This window comes from Artibeus jamaicensis, unplaced genomic scaffold (genome assembly GCF_021234435.1).
Source record: "Artibeus jamaicensis isolate MK-2021 breed Jamaican fruit bat unplaced genomic scaffold, CSHL_Jam_final contig_2259, whole genome shotgun sequence".
NCBI lineage: Eukaryota > Metazoa > Chordata > Mammalia > Chiroptera > Phyllostomidae > Artibeus > Artibeus jamaicensis.
The window spans coordinates 4,975,754-4,992,099 of record NW_026521468.1 but is presented as its reverse complement, the minus strand read 5'-3'; the positions used below and the strand labels follow the sequence as shown (position 1 = coordinate 4,992,099).

The window sequence follows — 16,346 nt, the reverse complement described above, 5'->3', positions numbered from 1 at the left end:
CACTTTCCTCTGGCTTCCGAGCAGGCAGTGGAGCCCCCTCAGCGCCAGGCCCACCCTCGCCGAGGCAAGGCCCGGGCAGGTTTCCCTCCGAAGCCCCCGTGAGTCTGCCCTGCGGCCCCCACGCTCCTCCCACCCGGCCCCACCCCAGCTTGTCGCCCCCTCCGCTCCTCGGCTGGCCACCGATTCTTCCTCCTCTTCTGACTGTTGGCCTTTTCCTCCTCTCACGACCTCAGTCTCTCGCCTGCTGAGTCCATTGCTCTGCCTGTCCCAGAGTTGCCTCGGCCCCCCAGAAAGTGGGGGGTGGCAGGGAAGAGGGGGCCCCCTGGAGTGGAGGTCTGCATCCTGGCTCCTCTGAAACTAGCAAAGCCTGGTTTATGCCTGCATTGTACATTTGGGTTTCCGAATATATTTTACTTATGGGGGGGAAAGTTCTGCTGTTTGAAAATCCCAGTTCTTCGCAGAAAGGCTCTGGCCCTCTTTAGCTGTGGGACTTGGGTGGGTCACACGACCTCTCTGGGCCTCAGATTGTTCTTTGTAACAAGGTGCTCGCCCAGGTCGGTACTTGCTACGCTTTCCTGAGTCGTGGGACACAGACCAACAGGTGCCATTTGGGGATAAAGGGAAGAAGAAGGTGGCAGCCTTGGTACTCTGCCCGGCCCCTCCCTGCCGCCCAGGCTGGAGTCTGTAACTGGCTTGTCATTCGGCCTTGGCCCTCCTGCTGAAAAGCCTGAGACCTGAACGTCTCCAGGGGCCCTTCCAGCTCGGACTCCCAAGATCCTCTCCTGTGACCTTCTCATACGGGGTTGCTGAGTTGGGGCAGGTTGGGGGGAGACAGTGGGGGGGGCACTGCAGGTTTTCCGGTTCCCACTCCAGGCAGCAGCTCCGGCCAGGTCACAGGGCTGGGCTTAGGACGATTCCAGGTCTTACCCGGTCCTGGTCATGCTTCGGGCAGGGGGGGGTCTCCCTGCCCTGTCGTCCCGCACACCAGGGTCATGCTGGGGCACATAGGCATGCCCTGGCTGCAATTTAAACACACCCAGGAAGACAGCATTTGTGAAAATTCCACACTGGGGCCCTCGGGGAACAGGTGGCGATGAGGCAGTGACTGCCAGCCCGGGGCTCACTCCTGAGGGCCTTGGGGTGGGTACAGGAGCTGAGTCCCCGCCCCCCATGGCTCTTCCAGGGGCTTCAGGACAGCACGTAGACCTCCAACAGGCTGGAGACAGCATGCATGCGGTAGAAGATGCCGAACGGCAGGCAGATGTTGACGATGGCCGCCCAGAGGAAGTAGCCGTAGAAGTCTACCTCCACCTTGTTGCTGAAGTGGGGCCGGGCCCCGAAGGCAGGCAGGATCCACAGCTGTGGGCAGAGGGGGTGTCAGGACCTGGCCTGGACGGGGTCACACTAGTGGGCTTTGCAGGGGGTCCCACCCCTCTAGTTTGGTGGACAGCAAGGCCTGGCTGTTGCTGCATGGGGACCTCACTTCAACGTGCCCTCCCCAGGCCAAGGGCGACCCCGCGATCACATTTCCACCCTCAGTGGGGTGCCCGCTGGTAGGGTGGAGAGAGAGGGAAGAGGCTTCAGTAGATGAGGTGAGAGCTGGACTGTAATTTAGAAATGGCTAAATCAGGAGCTCTCTCCCGGAGAAACTTGTGGCAGAGTCAGACAGGACCAAGGCAGGGGCGGGGGTTGGGGTCCGGCCAGGAGGTCCTGGCGCAGGGTGTGGGGTACAGAACCAAGGCTTCCAGGCTAACCCTGCACTTTCCCTCCCCAGGTAACTGTGGCCTTGGGCACGCCTGTCTGTCGGTCTGCTTCTGTCCCAGGCAGTGAAGGAGGGGGAGGTGAAGCTCTAGCAGTGGATCCGGGCTCAGACACCTGGAGCCGAAACAGCCCCCAAAGGTGACTCCCCGCCTGCGGGCTGGGGGGCATTAAAGCTGCCTGAGGATATGATGATTTGAGCCTTACTGATTCCACTGGCAAGTCCAAGATTGCTGGTCCCTCTTTTCTGGGGGGGGGGGGGGGGGGGGGGAGGGGGCGGAGGATTTCCCTGTAGGGTGGGGAATATTTACAACGGAAATGTCACTGAGAATGGTGGGCTGTTGGTGTATTTCATGTGGACCACACTGGGGCGGAATTCTCTCTGGAGATGTTTACATTGACATTCTCGCCTTAAGGCTGTTTCTGTATTTCAGATACAGGGTCCGGTGGAAGTAACACCCTCTTGAGTGTGGTTGGAGTGTAATAATACGGGTATAATAATTTACAGTTTTAATCGGAACATTTTCACCTAAAATGTCACATGGTATGCTTGAGTGTGACATTGTGTTATGATACCGTATTACATGCTTATGATTTTGTAATTAAAAAGGGGCGTTATTTGTGCCGGGCCCTATAATTTTTTTTTTTTCTGTTGGCTATAGCTAGCTAAAAGGGCTATTTTCACATTGAGCAAAACTTCTCTAGAGGCGGGTGTGGGATGCGCTCGTGGACGCAGGTGGCTGCATCAGGGAGCGACCCCGGGGGTTATGGGGACACAGGTGGGTGGGAGCTGCGGAGTGTTTCCCCGCCTCGGCGGGGCTCCTTGGTGAAGAGTGTTTGCGTACTTGGCTGTAGTCGTGTCTGCGGAAGTCAGGGCTCTGCTGAATCCCTGGGGAGGGGGTGGCCGCGGCGGGTGCCACCCTCCCAGCTAGCCTGAAGCTGCATTCTGCTAACGGGCTGCTCACACTTACGCTGGTCTCCGCTACTTCCTGCTGCTGCTCCAGTTATTCAGGGCAGCAGGCTGGTCACAAGTTCTCCAGAGTGGTCACACCTCCCACACCTCCCACGGGGGGGCGGGGCCGCAGTCCCCTCTCACCTGGCTCAGCCCCCATGCCAGCATCCCCCGGGACCCTCCAGCCCCGGCTGCTGCGTGGCTGCCAGGATACTAGGACTTCGTTCTCTGCTTGCCCGGAGACGCTGTCTGCCTGGGGGCTGCACCTAACCCTCTCTGAACCTATCCTTCTTCTAACTGCCAGAGCGAGACAGAGAAGGGCATGTGAATGAGCCCGAAAGAACCCCCTCCCCGGCCTCCCCTCGCCCAGCCGGCGCCTCTCCCCCAGGTGCTCACAATGACGTTGCAGAGCAGGAGAAACAGAGAAATGTCCTTCAGACACCGGCGTCTCCAGTGGCTCCTGGGGGCCAAGATGACGGCCATGGCTTCCTGAGGGCCCTCCACGCCGGAGCCAACCAGCCTGGGGGTGGGTGGGCAGGCCGGCAGGGTGTGGAGGGCGTCCGGGTTGGCAAAGGTAAGGCAGGGCTCCTTGGGAGGGTCAGCGTGAGGCTCCGCCCCGGGGGGGCCCCGGTGGAGGCTCTCGATGATGAACGCGTTCTGGAAGGTGTGCTGCGCGATCGTGAGCAGAGCGTGGGCCAGGTCGAGCGCCCCCAGCATGCCCCTGGGCACGCCCACAGCCACCGCTACTATAGAGTAGTAAGAGATGGCGTACTGGCCCAGGGCGGCGCCCATCAGTAGGGCCACGTCCAGGGTGCGCGTGGGGTTCTTATGGTGGTCCATGGCCCTGCGGTCAAAACGGTAGATGACTGAGCCACTCAGGCTGGCCAAAGTCATGAGCCCTAGACAGCCGATGTTGAAGCTGTAGTAGGTGACCAGGGCCTGCTGGGTGTGGCCCTGCTCCCCGCTGACTCGGACCTCATAGAGGATGAAGACGGCTAGTCCCGCAATAAGGAGCATCAGGCCCAGGACTGGGCCGGCGAAGAATGTCTCCCGGAAGGGGCTGACCGGGGATGGGTCGTGGCCGCGGCTGTGGGCGGAGGAGGCCAGCATCCTGCCCACGTTCTTCCACATGACGTACAGCATGGTGGAAGCGAAGAGGCTGTACTCAATGTTGAAGGGGTACAGGTAGAAGTAGCCCTGCTGGAAGATCCTGCAGGTGGCCGTGTCGCACGGGCAGTCCCCTCCGAGCTGGCCGCCTGCGCGCTCCGCTGTGGAGAGAGGGGCACAGCGCGGTACTGCCCTCGCACGTCCCCAGAGGCGCCCCATCTGAAGAGCCTCACCCCGGGACTCGGCCTTCTTGAGGGCGGGGTCTCTCTCTGCCACATTCGCCACTACGTCCCCAACTCCCCTGCTGGCCTTGGCGTGTTCGTTCACCCCACCATCACCGACAAAACACCTACTGTGTGCCAGAGACCGTGGGATGCATCAGTAAATAGTAGCCAGTGCTCGATAAAAAGAAAAGAACATCTGAATGGCAAGACTGCCTGCTTGCCCTGTTCCACTCCTTCAGGAAAACACGGCCCACCTGTCCCCACCAGTAAGGACCCCTGACTCCCTGACGTAGGCGAGGTTCTTTCTGGTCCTGAGAGAAGGTGGCCCTCTCGGGAACCCCTAACGTTCCAGCTTCCTCCAGGCTCGTCCCCGCATCTGACGCAGCCCAGAGAGTGAGCAGCTGCGCCCAGGCCCGGGCCGTGTCCTCGGTCTGTACCACACTAAGAGTCGTCTCGTGCTGCCCCCAGATGGTGCCCCGCAGGAAGCTTGGCAAGCATCTCATTTGGTCTCCAGAACTATCCCAGCTGATTTTTCAGATGCAGAACCTGAGGCTCACGAGGCAAAGTGACTTGTGATGGCAGAGCTGACTCCAATGACCTGACTCCGACCCTGGGGCAGGCACCACCCCAGCGTGCCTCTCTGCACCCCTGCAGCTCCCGCACATTCGAGTCGCCCCCTTCCACCCCCTGCCAGGTGGGGCCATCCTCAGGAACTCTCTGTATGCAAAAAGTGGCCCTTTGTCAGTCCTGCCGGGCTGGGCGGGCCCACGCTCTCCCTTCCTGGGCCCCTGCGCTGGGTGTGTGAATGGGTCTTCAGATGTAGTCCGGTCCTGGCTAGCAGGGGGCCTAGAGCGGCCCAGGGAAGTAGGACCATCCGGGGACCGTGGACCCCATCCTTCGTCACTACGGCATTGCAGTTAAAAGGAAAGGTGGGTCTGAATACTACTTGTCCAATTTGGAGCCCTGTGGCCTTGGGCAAGCTGCACCACCTCACTGTGCCTCAGTTTCTTTACCTGTAAAGTGGGAATATTACTACCACCCACCTCATAGGAAGGTTGTGAGGGTTAAGAGACTTAGCAGAGCCCCCGACATGTAGAGCTCAGTAGATGTCACGGTCACTGTTGTGATGATTGCTCCGGCTTCCCCTCACCAGGTGCTCCACCTGACCCCCCACGCCCACCCTCGAGCCGCCTCCTCCCTCCTTCTCCCTCCAGTTCCATCACCCTTGCCCTTTCTTCCTGGAGCCCACGTCCCTTCTTCAGTAGCATGGAGACCTGAACATGGGGGCCAAGACCACACCCTCTAGGATGAGAAGGTACCCCTGGCACTCTCCCTCCGGGGTCGTCCACACCTACACGGCAGACTCAGAGCCTGGAGCAGGAGGAGGGCGACTCCACAGGGGAAGCAGCGCCCAGCGTGGGGCCCGGCAGTCCCGGGGCCAGGGGCCGCCCGAAGGGCACTCACTGTCCGGAGCACGGTGGGCGTGGCTGGCATTGCCCTGCGAGGCGCTGTGGGTGGAGGCCTGGTGCACCGACTCTTCCACCACGGCTGCCATCCAGACGGCCAGGTTGGTGGTGAGAGTGAACATGAGACCGCACCTGTTTGCGGAGGCAGAGCAAAGAGGCCCGTGAGAGTCTTCGTCTCACCTGGGCAAGGTGGAGAGCGAGCTGGGAAGCGACAGCAGGGACAGAAACGAGAAAGCAGTCGTTTTCTGTTCCCATGTGAATGGGAAGCTGAGTTTGGAGGGATGCAGGGATGCCTGGGGGTACCGGGGGCTCAGCTTCCGCTGCTCCCTCTCCTGGGGGACAGGATGAGTAAGTGCACTAGACAGCCCATCCCACCAAAGCAGGCACAAGTGCACACACCTACACACACACACACACACACAGCATTGCCCAGACGGATGGAAATCGAGCTGATGAAGCAAGGGGTCTGGTAGAAACCCCACCAAGGGGCAGAAAGGACCCCTGCCTCAGGTTGGAGACCCTCATCTCATGCGCAGGGAGCACGGGGGTGCTGGGCAGGCCCCCTGAGCGGCGCACTCACCGGGTCAGGTCCAGGTGGACGTGAACACAGTCTTTAGCAGAAACCCAGAGAAAGTAAGTCTGTGTGGAAAAAGAGTGGTGAGGTCTTTCACTCAGCAGAACAACTGCAGCTAAGAAGTGCCCATGTCCGCACCCAGCACTCAGTCCTCTCTGCATCGAAAGCCCTCCTGCCAACTTATTACGTTTATTTTAGCTTTACCCGGTGAGACCAGGAGTGATTCTGGAACAACCCATATAAACTAGCACTCCATTCTTTAATAATTTGCAAAATGGCACCCGTAAAATGTGTCGGCCCTGGCATTTGTTTTTTGCGGGATAGAGGTCTGGTAGAGTTTTGGGTGTCTGGTTACTTATTCCTGGGGCAAGGCCAGTCCCCACTGCCTCTTGTCTGAGGGGGAAAGAGCCTTTGGTGGCGCCTCACACCAGCACCATCCAGGGCCTCGTCCCCACCCTGCAGTGCCCTGCAAGGCCTCGCTCTCAGCCACCGACAAACCCTTCCAGTGTGGAGTGTCTGCATTTTCTCTCTGTCTGAGTGTTCTTCACACCCACAAAATGTAAGAGACTACAACTATACCAACTTCGGAAAATGGGCCACGGGGATGATGGGCAACTGTGCCCACGGTCATTCTCATCTTCTAGGGCTGGGATCTGCTCTGGTCCCATGTAAGTCCAGTTCTGCCTTAGCTTAGTAGGAAGGTCTTTCACAATGGTATTTGTGCAATAAATAAAAATAGATGTATTTGGCCCTGGTTGGCATGGCTCGGTGGATTGAGCATCCGCCTGCAAACCAAAGGGTTGCTGGTTCAATTCCTAGTCTGGGCACCTGCCTGGGTTGTGAGCCAGGTCCCCAGGTGGGGGTGCGTGAGAGGCAACCACACACTGACATTCCTCTCCCTCGCTTTCTTCCTCCCTTTCTCTCTCTCTAATAAACAAACAAACAAAAAAGCCTTAAAAATATGTATTTGAACTTGTTTGAAAAACCCCAGGTACAGCATACCCTATTTCCTGAACAAATACAGAATATAGGGGCCTGTATTTTGTATACAGAATATACAAAATATAGGTTGAGGCAAACTGGCCACGTCGGCAGCAGGACCCTGGGCTGAGACTGATGCCCTCCACGGGCCCCCAGGGAGGGCAGGCTCTAGGGTGACCGCTGCAACTCCCACATCCTGGGTGTTAACTAGCGGCGCTGCCCAGGTAGACATGAGACCACAGGGCCCCTGAGTGCGCACTCACGTCTGGAGAGTACTTCCTCACCCAGGACTTCCGGATGCGTGAACACATATGATCTCCTCTACGGTTCTATCGCCACCTTATCAGGTTGCTCAGGGCAGAGAAAGAGTGGCGCTTGGGCCTCCTGACCCCATCCCAATGTTGGCTCCTGTCCACCACACTCAGGGACACGCTTCCCGCCCACTCGCCTGGACAATGACAAACACGGCCTGGGCAAGAGGGTGCAGGATCTTGATGGCCGACTGGCACTCGAAGAAACTGGAGTAGTAGCCGGTCTTGAAGACATCCATGACCAGGGTGCAGACCCCAAACAGCACCAGCCCACCTGGGAAGGGGGTTTGGAGGGGTGGATCAGAGAGGCAGGAGAGCAGGCTTATGAATCTGAGGATGGATGGCTAATTGAGTGATTGGATGGGTGGGTGGGTAGATGGATGGATGAATGGGGTGGGATGATGGGTGGGTGGATGGATGGAGAAGTGAATGGATGGACTGAAAGACGAATGAGTGGATAGAGGCATGTCCCATTGGGCCCCATCTCTTTGAGGCTAAGTAGATAAGGGGAGGGATGCTAGATGGGCCCTTTCAGCTCAGCTGTAGCTCTCACCTGTTCTCTGCTCTCCATCAGAGGCTCTCCCAGGGCCACCCTTGCTCGATCTTTAGACAGGGCAAAGAAGCTCCCCTCATCCCTCCTCCAGGACCCTCTCCCTCCTCTTCTCCTCAACGGCAGCCCACCTGTCCCTCCGCCACATCTAGTCCTGTCAGGGGAACTTCTAACCCCTCTCCCTCCACGACGCACTCCACAATTCTGGGAGAGCCCCACTTCCAGCCCCCTGCCTGGTCCGCCCCCTCTCCGCCCCCACTTTCCCCCGCACCTCTGAGCCAGATGGGGCCGGCGTGCGCATCGCGATAGGGCACCGCCTCGGGGCTGCGCATGGTGCGGAGCAGGTAGAAGAGGATCCAGACCGCGGCGAGCAGCATCATGGTGGTGAGCAGGGCGAACACGTCGGTGTCGTACACCGCCACCTTGTTGAAGGCTCCGCCGCTGATGAGCGCGCAGGCGAGGAGCAGCGCGTTCGCGGCCAGCAGCACCGACAGCAGGCGGCCGCCCTTCTTCCACACCTCGCGGGGGCCCGCACGAGGTGCCGGCCGGCTCTCCTCGGGGCAGGCGGCCGGATCCTCGGACATGACAGGGCGACTGGAGGATCCTGGAGGGATCACTGTGTGGAAGGAGCGAGCGGGACCCCAGGCTCACTCCCCGATCTTATCCCTAGATTTGGGGACAGGGGAATTTCTAACTCAGAGCGGGCTGCGGGCGACCGAGGAAGCCCTGGGAATGGGGAGGAGAAAAGCTGAGACCGCCCGCGTCCAGCGGCAGCAGTCCTGTCGGACCTGGAGCAAGGCCTCCACTCCCCAAATCCGTGGGCGCCCCGGCCCGGCGCATCCACCTGGCTGGGCCCGGAGCCCGCGCCGAGCTGGCGGTCGGAGGGCGGCGAGCGTCTCCTCTCTCCCACGCCGGGCTGGACGCGAGCTTTGGAGCCGGGCGGGCAGCGTGATTTGCAGCCCAGGGAGCTCGGCTCTCAGTCCCACTCACATGATCCATCTTTTTTCTAAGCTGAATTTAGGGAAGGGCGCGCGGGAGCCAGAGAAGGTGAGATTTATATTTACCCATTAACAGGCGCCCCCCCTCCCCGCCTCCCTGTCACCTCCGCCAGGCCGGGCTCCGCGCGGCCTCGCACTGCGCCACCTCGCGGGGCGCCACCTAGAGAGCGCCCGGCCCCCCCCGTCCCGGCCGCCAGGGGTCCCGAGAACTTGTGCTCAAAGGCGCCCCGAGGGCCAGTCAGCCCTGCCACGCCCTCGGTGCGCCCTATGCCTTCGTGCTCCTCTGTGGCTGCCCCGAGATCTGGACCCCCGAGCCCCTTCCCCGGACATCCTTCCTTTGGGATAAATTCCTCCCGCCTCTGTCCCCCCCCCCCCCCCTGCGCCGCGGGCCGCGGAGTTCCGCTGGGGGGCCGTTCCCGCTGCGCGCCGAGTCCGCGCCGGTCTTCTAGCGCCCCCTGCTGGAAGGCCTCTGGCCGGCGCCCCGGGGTTCCACCTGCGACTGCCCGGCGGTCGGTAGCAACACCCCTCATAGGCCCACTGATCTCGGGGTCAGGACTGCCCGCAGACGCCCTTCCCCAGCCCTCGGCCCGCTCCTTTGGGGGGTGGAGACATCGGAAGCCGCGCACCCGGGCTCTAGTGAGGACAGACCTCGGACTGTTCCCAGACGGGTCTTCACAGGGCGGGGCGCTGGGGGGGGGGGGAGGTGGCACTTTCGGAAAGAGGGCAGGGCCTTGCCCGGTCACCCCTGAGCTCTCGGCAGCCGGGTGTTTAGGACCCAGGGGCAGCCCGGGGGCGGCTCCCGGGCCGAAGGAGATCCTCCTCCCTCCCGCCGGTGAGCGGCTCAGATGTCGGAGGAGCTAGTGGTGGCTCTGGCGTTCAGCACCCTCCGTCTGGGGCAGCAGGGGCTGGCAGCCCCGGCCCCTGCCCCTGCCCGTCCCCGTCCCCCAACCCCATGCCTCAGTCCTAACGGCGACACCCTCCCCCGCGGGGGGCCTTTCCCCGTGACCCCGGCCCGCCCCGCCCAAGTCCGGAGCCATGAACGACCAGTACCACCGGGCGGCCAGGGACGGCTACCTAGAGCTCCTCAAGGAGGCCACCCGGAAGGAGCTGAACGCCCCCGACGAGGATGGCATGACCCCCACCCTCTGGGCTGCCTACCATGGCAACTTGGAGTCCCTGCGCCTCATCGTGAGCCGGGGGTGAGTACCAAGGGGGATGGGGAAGAGAGTTCTCAGCGCCCCCCAGCCCCCTGAGACCCTTCCCCAGATTCCAGAGCACCCTCTCCTCTGAGCCACTCCCTTCCCCAGCCACAGACCCAAAGGTGGGACCTTGGAGCCTGGCAGCTGTGGGAAGGAGGGGAGCGCATGCAGAGGCGTGTGATGCTTGTGACCTGAATATGGGGCCAGAGGAGGCGGACTAAGATTTGGGGGTTCACGACTGTGGGAGCATCTGCAGAGTGAGGGGAAGGTGGAGCTGGGGGAGAGGTCTCCTGGGAGGGTGGCACCTTGAAGCGAGTGTGGGAGGCAAGTGTTCAAGGTGCCACTGAAGAACAGGAGAGAAGGTGCGGAGCCTTGGTGGGGTCAGGGTGGGGCTGGGGAAGGAGGGGTTCCTCACTGCATGCCCCCAGCCCAGCAGCCAAAGGGCTCTCCCAGCAGCACCCCCTCCCTCTGGGCTGAGGCTCACACTGTCTGCTTGCTTATTGCTGGGATTTATGGGCACTGTCCACAGTACCAAATGTCACTGCGTTCAGCCACTCCACAGCTCCCTTCGTGCCCCTCCCCCCAAAGGCTGCCTCACCCTACTTTTGGAGCTGTCTAGGGGCAGAGCTAGGCCCAGAGTACAGATGTCAAGGGTTCAGAGGTGGCAGTTGAGGAACGCAGGCTCCAGGGACATTGGAGGGGGCTCCTGGGGTGGAATGACACCACCGTGGATGACTTCCCTGCCCCCAGCAGATTTAGAAAGAGAAGTCAGGTTGAACTGGACACCGGGGCAGCCTGGGCAGAGACGAGAGTGGACGAGATGCCCTGGGAGGGCCAATATGCACATCTCAGGCTCAGGGAGGTCAGGGTGGAGGGCCGGGCACCTCCCTGGTCCCGGTGCCAGGTACTGGCCTGTGGCCTGAATGTGTGGTGGGTGGGGAAACTCCTTGCCCTTCCCTGGTGGCTATTCCTAGAGCTCAGCAGGCTGGGGGCAGCCCCTAAAACCAGGCAGCTGAGCCATGTTCCAAGTGGCCAGACTGGTCCCTCCCACGCCAAGAGGGCATACAATGACCCTGCCCTCCTGCCCTTCTGCCCCTGCTCTCAGAAAGACTCAAACTGCCCCCCCCAACTCCCATGGAGGGCAAGGGCTGGTGTTTAGGTTTGGGCACCAGATGCCAAACAGCCCCTCCCATGCTGTCCTGCAGGACTTGGTGACTAGTAGGGGGAAGTGAGGAGGGGGTTGTTCCTGGAGCGGAAATGACAAAGGGGTGATTCTTCCTCCAGCCCTGCTGGGTGGCCTGTGGCCTCATTTGCAGGAGGCTGAGGCGCTGAGCTAGGCCCCTGAGGGAGGGAGAGCTTGGAGGAGCCAGTGGGAGGGTGCCCAAGGGGAACACGGCCTGATGTCGAGAGTGTTGGAGGGGGCTGTGTGGGCCCCCTGGCCAGGTCCAAGCCAGCCTGCCTCACGGGGCTCCCAGAGATGGGGCAGCAGGGGCAGCAGGGGCCCAGAGGGAGGCTGGGCCCAGGTTGCAGGCTTCCCTCCTCCTCCCCTCTAGTCCTGGCTGCCCCCACGCTCCCCTCCTGGCCCAGGCCAAGACCCGACACCTGCTCTCACACTCGGGCTTGCCAGGCCTGGCCCCGCTCCCTGCAGACATGGCCGTGCCCGCCACCACGCAGGCACGCAGCCACGCAGCCTCACGCACTCACTCAGGCCCAGGCCCAGCACACACCACCATCTCAGCCTCTTCCACCGTCACTTCTGCACACACAGCCACGCTCACCACTGCATCCGCCTTGAGACCCAGACTCACCCCGGCCCACCACCTCTCTGGGCCAGCTCCCCACTAGGCCCCATGAATAATTCACTTCTTTCTCTCTGGGCATCAAATATTTATCCCCTGAGATTCCCAGCCCTCAGTTCTCTTGGGGAAGGCCCCGCCCTCTCTGTTGCCCCACCCCCTGCGGTACCTGGGGCCATTTTGGCCCTGGGGCTCACTCCGTGTCTGTCTGGTGGCTCAGAGCTGCGTGTCTCCCCGAGTCAGAAGACAGCTCTCAGGCCCGAAGGTCCCTCTGCTCTGCCCGGGGAGGCTGACCCAGGCGGGGAGCTCCCTAGGCCTGCTGACTTCTGTCTGAGCTTGATGGCTCATCCCCCCTCTCCACGTGTTCGCACTGCAGGGGAGACCCAGACAAGTGTGACATCTGGGGCAACACGCCCCTGCACCTGGCAGCTTCCAATGGTCACCTGCACTGCCTCTCCTTTCTGGTGTCCTTCGGGGCCAACATCTGGTGCCTGGACAACGACTACCACACCCCGCTGGACATGGCCGCCATGAAGGGCCACATGGAGTGCGTGCGCTACCTGGACTCCATCGCGGCCAAGCAGAGCGGCCTCAACCCCAAGCTGGTGGGCAAGCTGAAGGACAAGGCCTTCCGCGAGGCGGAGCGGCGCATCCGCGAGTGCGCCAAGATGCAGCGCAAGCACCACGAGCGCATGGAGCGGCGCTACCGGCGCGAGCTGGCGGAGCGCTCCGACACACTCAGCTTCTCCAGCCTCACGTCCAGCACCCTGAGTGGCCGGCTGCAGCACCTGGCGCTGGGCAGCCACCTGCCCTACTCGCAGGCCACGCTGCACGGCACCAACAAAGGCAAGACCAAGATCCAGCGGAAGCTGGAGCGGCGCAAGCATGGCGGCGAGGGCACCTTCAAGATATCGGAGGACGGCCGCAAGAGTGTGCGCTCGCTCTCCGGCCTGCAGCTGGGCAGCGACGTGATGTTCGTGCGCCAGGGCCCCTACGCCAACCCCAAGGAGTGGGCTCGCTCCCCACTCCGGGACATGTTCCTCTCCGACGAGGACAGCGTCTCTCGTGCCACACTGGCGGCCGAGCCAGCGCACTCGGAGGTCAGCACTGACTCGGGCCACGACTCCCTGTTTACCCGGCCCGGCCTGGGCACCATGGTGTTCCGCAGGAACTACCTGGGCAGCGGGCTGCACGGGCTGGGCCGCGAGGACGCGGCGCTGGACGGCGTGGGCGCGCCGCGGGCGCGGCTGCACAGCTCCCCCAGCCTGGACGATGACAGCCTGGGCAGTGCCAACAGCCTGCAGGACCGCAGCTGCGGGGAGGAGCTGCCCTGGGACGAGGTGGACTTGGGCCTCGACGAGGACCTGGAGCCCGAGACGAGCCCGCTGGAGACCTTCCTGGCCTCTCTGCACATGGAGGACTTCGCCTCCCTCCTGCGGCACGAGAAGATCGACCTTGAGGCGTTGATGCTGTGTTCAGACCTCGACCTCCGGAGCATCAGTGTCCCGCTGGGGCCCCGCAAGAAGATCATGGGGGCCGTGCGGAAGCGGAGGCAGGCGCTGGAGCGCCCCCCTGCCCTGGAGGACACAGAGCTGTGAGTGCCTCAGCCTTGGGGGGCGGGGTCGGGGCGGGGCCAGGGGGGAATCTGCCTTTCCAGGAAGTGGGGGATGATACCATAGTTCATAAATCTAAGTCGCCATCAGTTACAAGAGGCCCCACTTGTTTTCGTTACTGCCAGTTCAGAAAAAGAAGCTGTTGATTTGATGGTGATACAAGGCCTTCCAGTCACAGCGACTGGAAAGTGCACCTCTATTTTGGCCGTATCGCAATGTGGGAGGAGGGGTGTCTCAGTCTGGATGAGACACAGTGGTCATGTCATCACAGCCGGGATGTTCTGAGCCCTCCCCCTCCCCATGGCCTGGGTGCCAGAGACGCCCTCGTGTGTGCTCCCATTTAACCCTTCTAATTCCCCAGCGTAGGGGCTGTATCATCCCATTTTCCAGGCAAGCAAGTGGAGGCTCAGAGGGTCACAGTGCTCCCCCAAGGGCCTGCAGATGCTGGGGGAACAGCTGGGCTTGATCCCCAGTCTGTGTGACTTTAAAGCCTAGGACTGGGTGACTCCTGCAAAGGGTGGGACTGTCACGTTCAAAAAGCCGTTATGGGAGTTCAAGGCTGCTGCCACGCTGGCCATGCTGGGGCCCACTCCTGTCTCGACCCCTCCCTCATGGCGCCCCACAAGCCCTTTTGGTACCGGTGGCCTTTGCCCCGCATGCCTGGGCAGGGGTGGTCGTCGGAGGCAGTCTGGTTTAGAGTTGGGGTGTGGCGTGGGCACTCCTAGGCAAGTGTCCCCATTTCTGACCACCAGCCTGCCCAGAGATGGTGGGAAAATGGCTGGTCTTGGTTTAAAACGTCTCAGAGGCTCTCATCTGAGGTCTGTCTCTGTCTCTGTCTCCACAGATAACAGGGGGCTCCTCCCCCCAAGACCAAAATGAATTGCAAGTTGCCACAACCCACGGTGGGGCCACGGAGTCCTCACAGTTGCCAGCCCTGCAGCCCCCCGGGCCCCTGCCCAGGGGTGAGGACCATGTGGGTCGTCTCCTCTGAGCTCTGAAGCACTGGGTTCGGCCTGGAGGCTCCCAGTCGGGTCCTGGAGCCCTTGGGCCACGCCCATCTGAGTGGCCCTAAAGGACATGGGGATTTGCAGGCGGCCAGAGGAAAGGTGGGGGTCCCCAGGGCCCTGGGGCCAGATGACAGGCCCCTGAGACCTTGGGTGGGAGTATGTGTGTTAGGGGTGGGCACGGCCCATCCCAGGGGCCACTGTCTGCCCCGCCCCTGCTCTGAGGGTCTCGTCCTGCTCAGGTTGGACACTTGCTCACTTGCTTCACTTGCTCCCCTCTTGTGAAGGGAGGAATGTGGGCTGCCTCCCCTCCCCCCGTACGCCCCAGAGAAGAGGTCCTGGCTAGACTCTTCAGCCAAATGTCCTGACTGGAGTCCCCAGCCCCGCCCCTAGCACAGCCAGCCCACTTCTCCTCCCTGCACTGGCCACGCTGGGGCTTTGGATTGCCAGGCTGGAGTGTGTGTCGGGGGTCACCAGCAGCCTTCCCAGCTCACCCTGGGGTGGGGTCCAGCCTGGCTCTGTCCTCCCTCCCCTCTTCTCCCCAGCCCTCCCTCTCCTTGGCTGAGTAGCCTGGGACCCCAGGGACCCCAGAGAGTCAGGGCAATGGATGCAAAGGTGCTAGAGTAACCCACTGGCTGCAGTATTGTGGGCCCCAGGCCTGAAACCAGTGGGGACTGGGCAGGGCGGACGTCTAGCCCACCGTGGGCAATCCTGTCCTGTGGACACCGGAGCCCGAGGACGGGGGTTATCTGAGCTGCTGATGGCCCCCAGGTCCCAGGGCTCTGTGTGCCTGTGTTGGGGGTTGGTGGGCGGATTTCCCTCAAGGCCTGGAGGTGGCTGCATGTCCTGCATGAGTAGTGCGTAAGGAAGAGTGACACGTGCCTCTGCTGTGTGATGGTGGTGAGTCCTGGAGAGAGACCAGCCCCAGGGGGTCCTCAGACGTGTGTCCTCAGAGCTCTCCAGTCAGACTGAGGTCGCAGATGTGGGAGAGCCACTCGGAAGCCACATGCGCACCCCTGTTAGCGGACCTCATCTCTGACCTTCAACTTGGGAAGCAGCTTCTGCTGGGAGCACTGCCACAGTCCCCCCGCTCCTTCCTGGGCCCCCTCGGCCGGGGCAGGGGAAGAGAACCCCCACATATGCCACAGGCCTCCCTTTGGGTCTCTGGGCCCGCCTGTGGGCCCCGTCCACACACACCCAGAGCCAGGGTGTGGTGGAGGTGGGCCGCGGCCCCCGGTCCCAGAAGGGGGGCTTGGCTGCTTGCCACTGCTGCCCTGAGCCCGCCCCAGTCCTCCTCCCTGCTCTGAGCCTGAGCCTGGGGCCGCCCTCAAGTGCCGACTGGACCTCCTCGGAGCCCCAGGTGCTGCCCTCTCCCTCCTGCTCCCGGCTGTGTGCTGCCCAGCCCCTCCCTGCTCTCCGAGGCCCGGGCTGGGGTGAGCTTGGTGACCCCAGCACTGTCCCAGGCCCCCCTCCGGCAGGCTCATTACAACTTTTGTAGAGTACGTTCTGCATCACTGTCATGCCTGTGTCCTGTTCCTTAATCATTTTGGGGGGGGTTCTGTGTCTTTGAGGACTTGGTCCTATCCCTGGAGGGGGTCTTGGGATGAATGTTTGGGTGCATTTCTGCAGGGCCCTCCCTCATGTCTGAACCTTCCCCTGCTCTTGCGGGGCCCAGAATTCGGAGCTGATGCGGGGAAGGTCCGGGGGAACTGGGACAGGATGGCCCAGAGCAGCTGCGTGAGGAGGGCGGCCCAGGCTCCGGCCCTGCTCCTGGAGCCTGGAGCCGTGAGAGCGGGGCCACACTTTCTGCCTT

The 16,346-nt window shown here is 62.1% G+C and overlaps 2 protein-coding genes across 3 annotated transcripts; one reads left to right on the top strand and one right to left on the bottom strand.

Annotated features, from left to right (window-relative positions):
* Window positions 1–1,048: 1,048 nt before the first annotated feature.
* OTOP2 (otopetrin 2) lies at window positions 1,049–8,917 on the bottom strand. Its single transcript, XM_037167335.2, has 7 exons — window positions 8,768–8,917; window positions 8,195–8,589; window positions 7,511–7,647; window positions 6,088–6,146; window positions 5,506–5,639; window positions 3,107–3,978; window positions 1,049–1,359 (listed from the first exon to the last, which is right to left on the bottom strand). Exons 2-7 carry the CDS (start codon window positions 8,505–8,507, stop codon window positions 1,189–1,191), a joined length of 1,686 nt encoding a protein of 561 aa, XP_037023230.2. The 5' UTR covers window positions 8,508–8,589; window positions 8,768–8,917; the 3' UTR covers window positions 1,049–1,188.
* An 842-nt stretch (window positions 8,918–9,759) lies between these two features.
* Window positions 9,760–15,531, top strand: USH1G (USH1 protein network component sans). 2 transcript variants are annotated; one of them, XM_037167223.2, is made up of 3 exons: window positions 9,760–10,120; window positions 12,293–13,510; window positions 14,374–15,531. In XM_037167223.2, exons 1-3 carry the CDS (start codon window positions 9,957–9,959, stop codon window positions 14,375–14,377), a joined length of 1,386 nt encoding a protein of 461 aa, XP_037023118.1. In that variant the 5' UTR covers window positions 9,760–9,956; the 3' UTR covers window positions 14,378–15,531. The 2 variants fall into 2 exon arrangements, with proteins under 2 accessions (XP_037023118.1, XP_037023119.1); XM_037167224.2 differs by lacking the exon at window positions 14,374–15,531 and having other exon boundaries at window positions 12,293–13,514.
* Window positions 15,532–16,346: the final 815 nt, after the last annotated feature.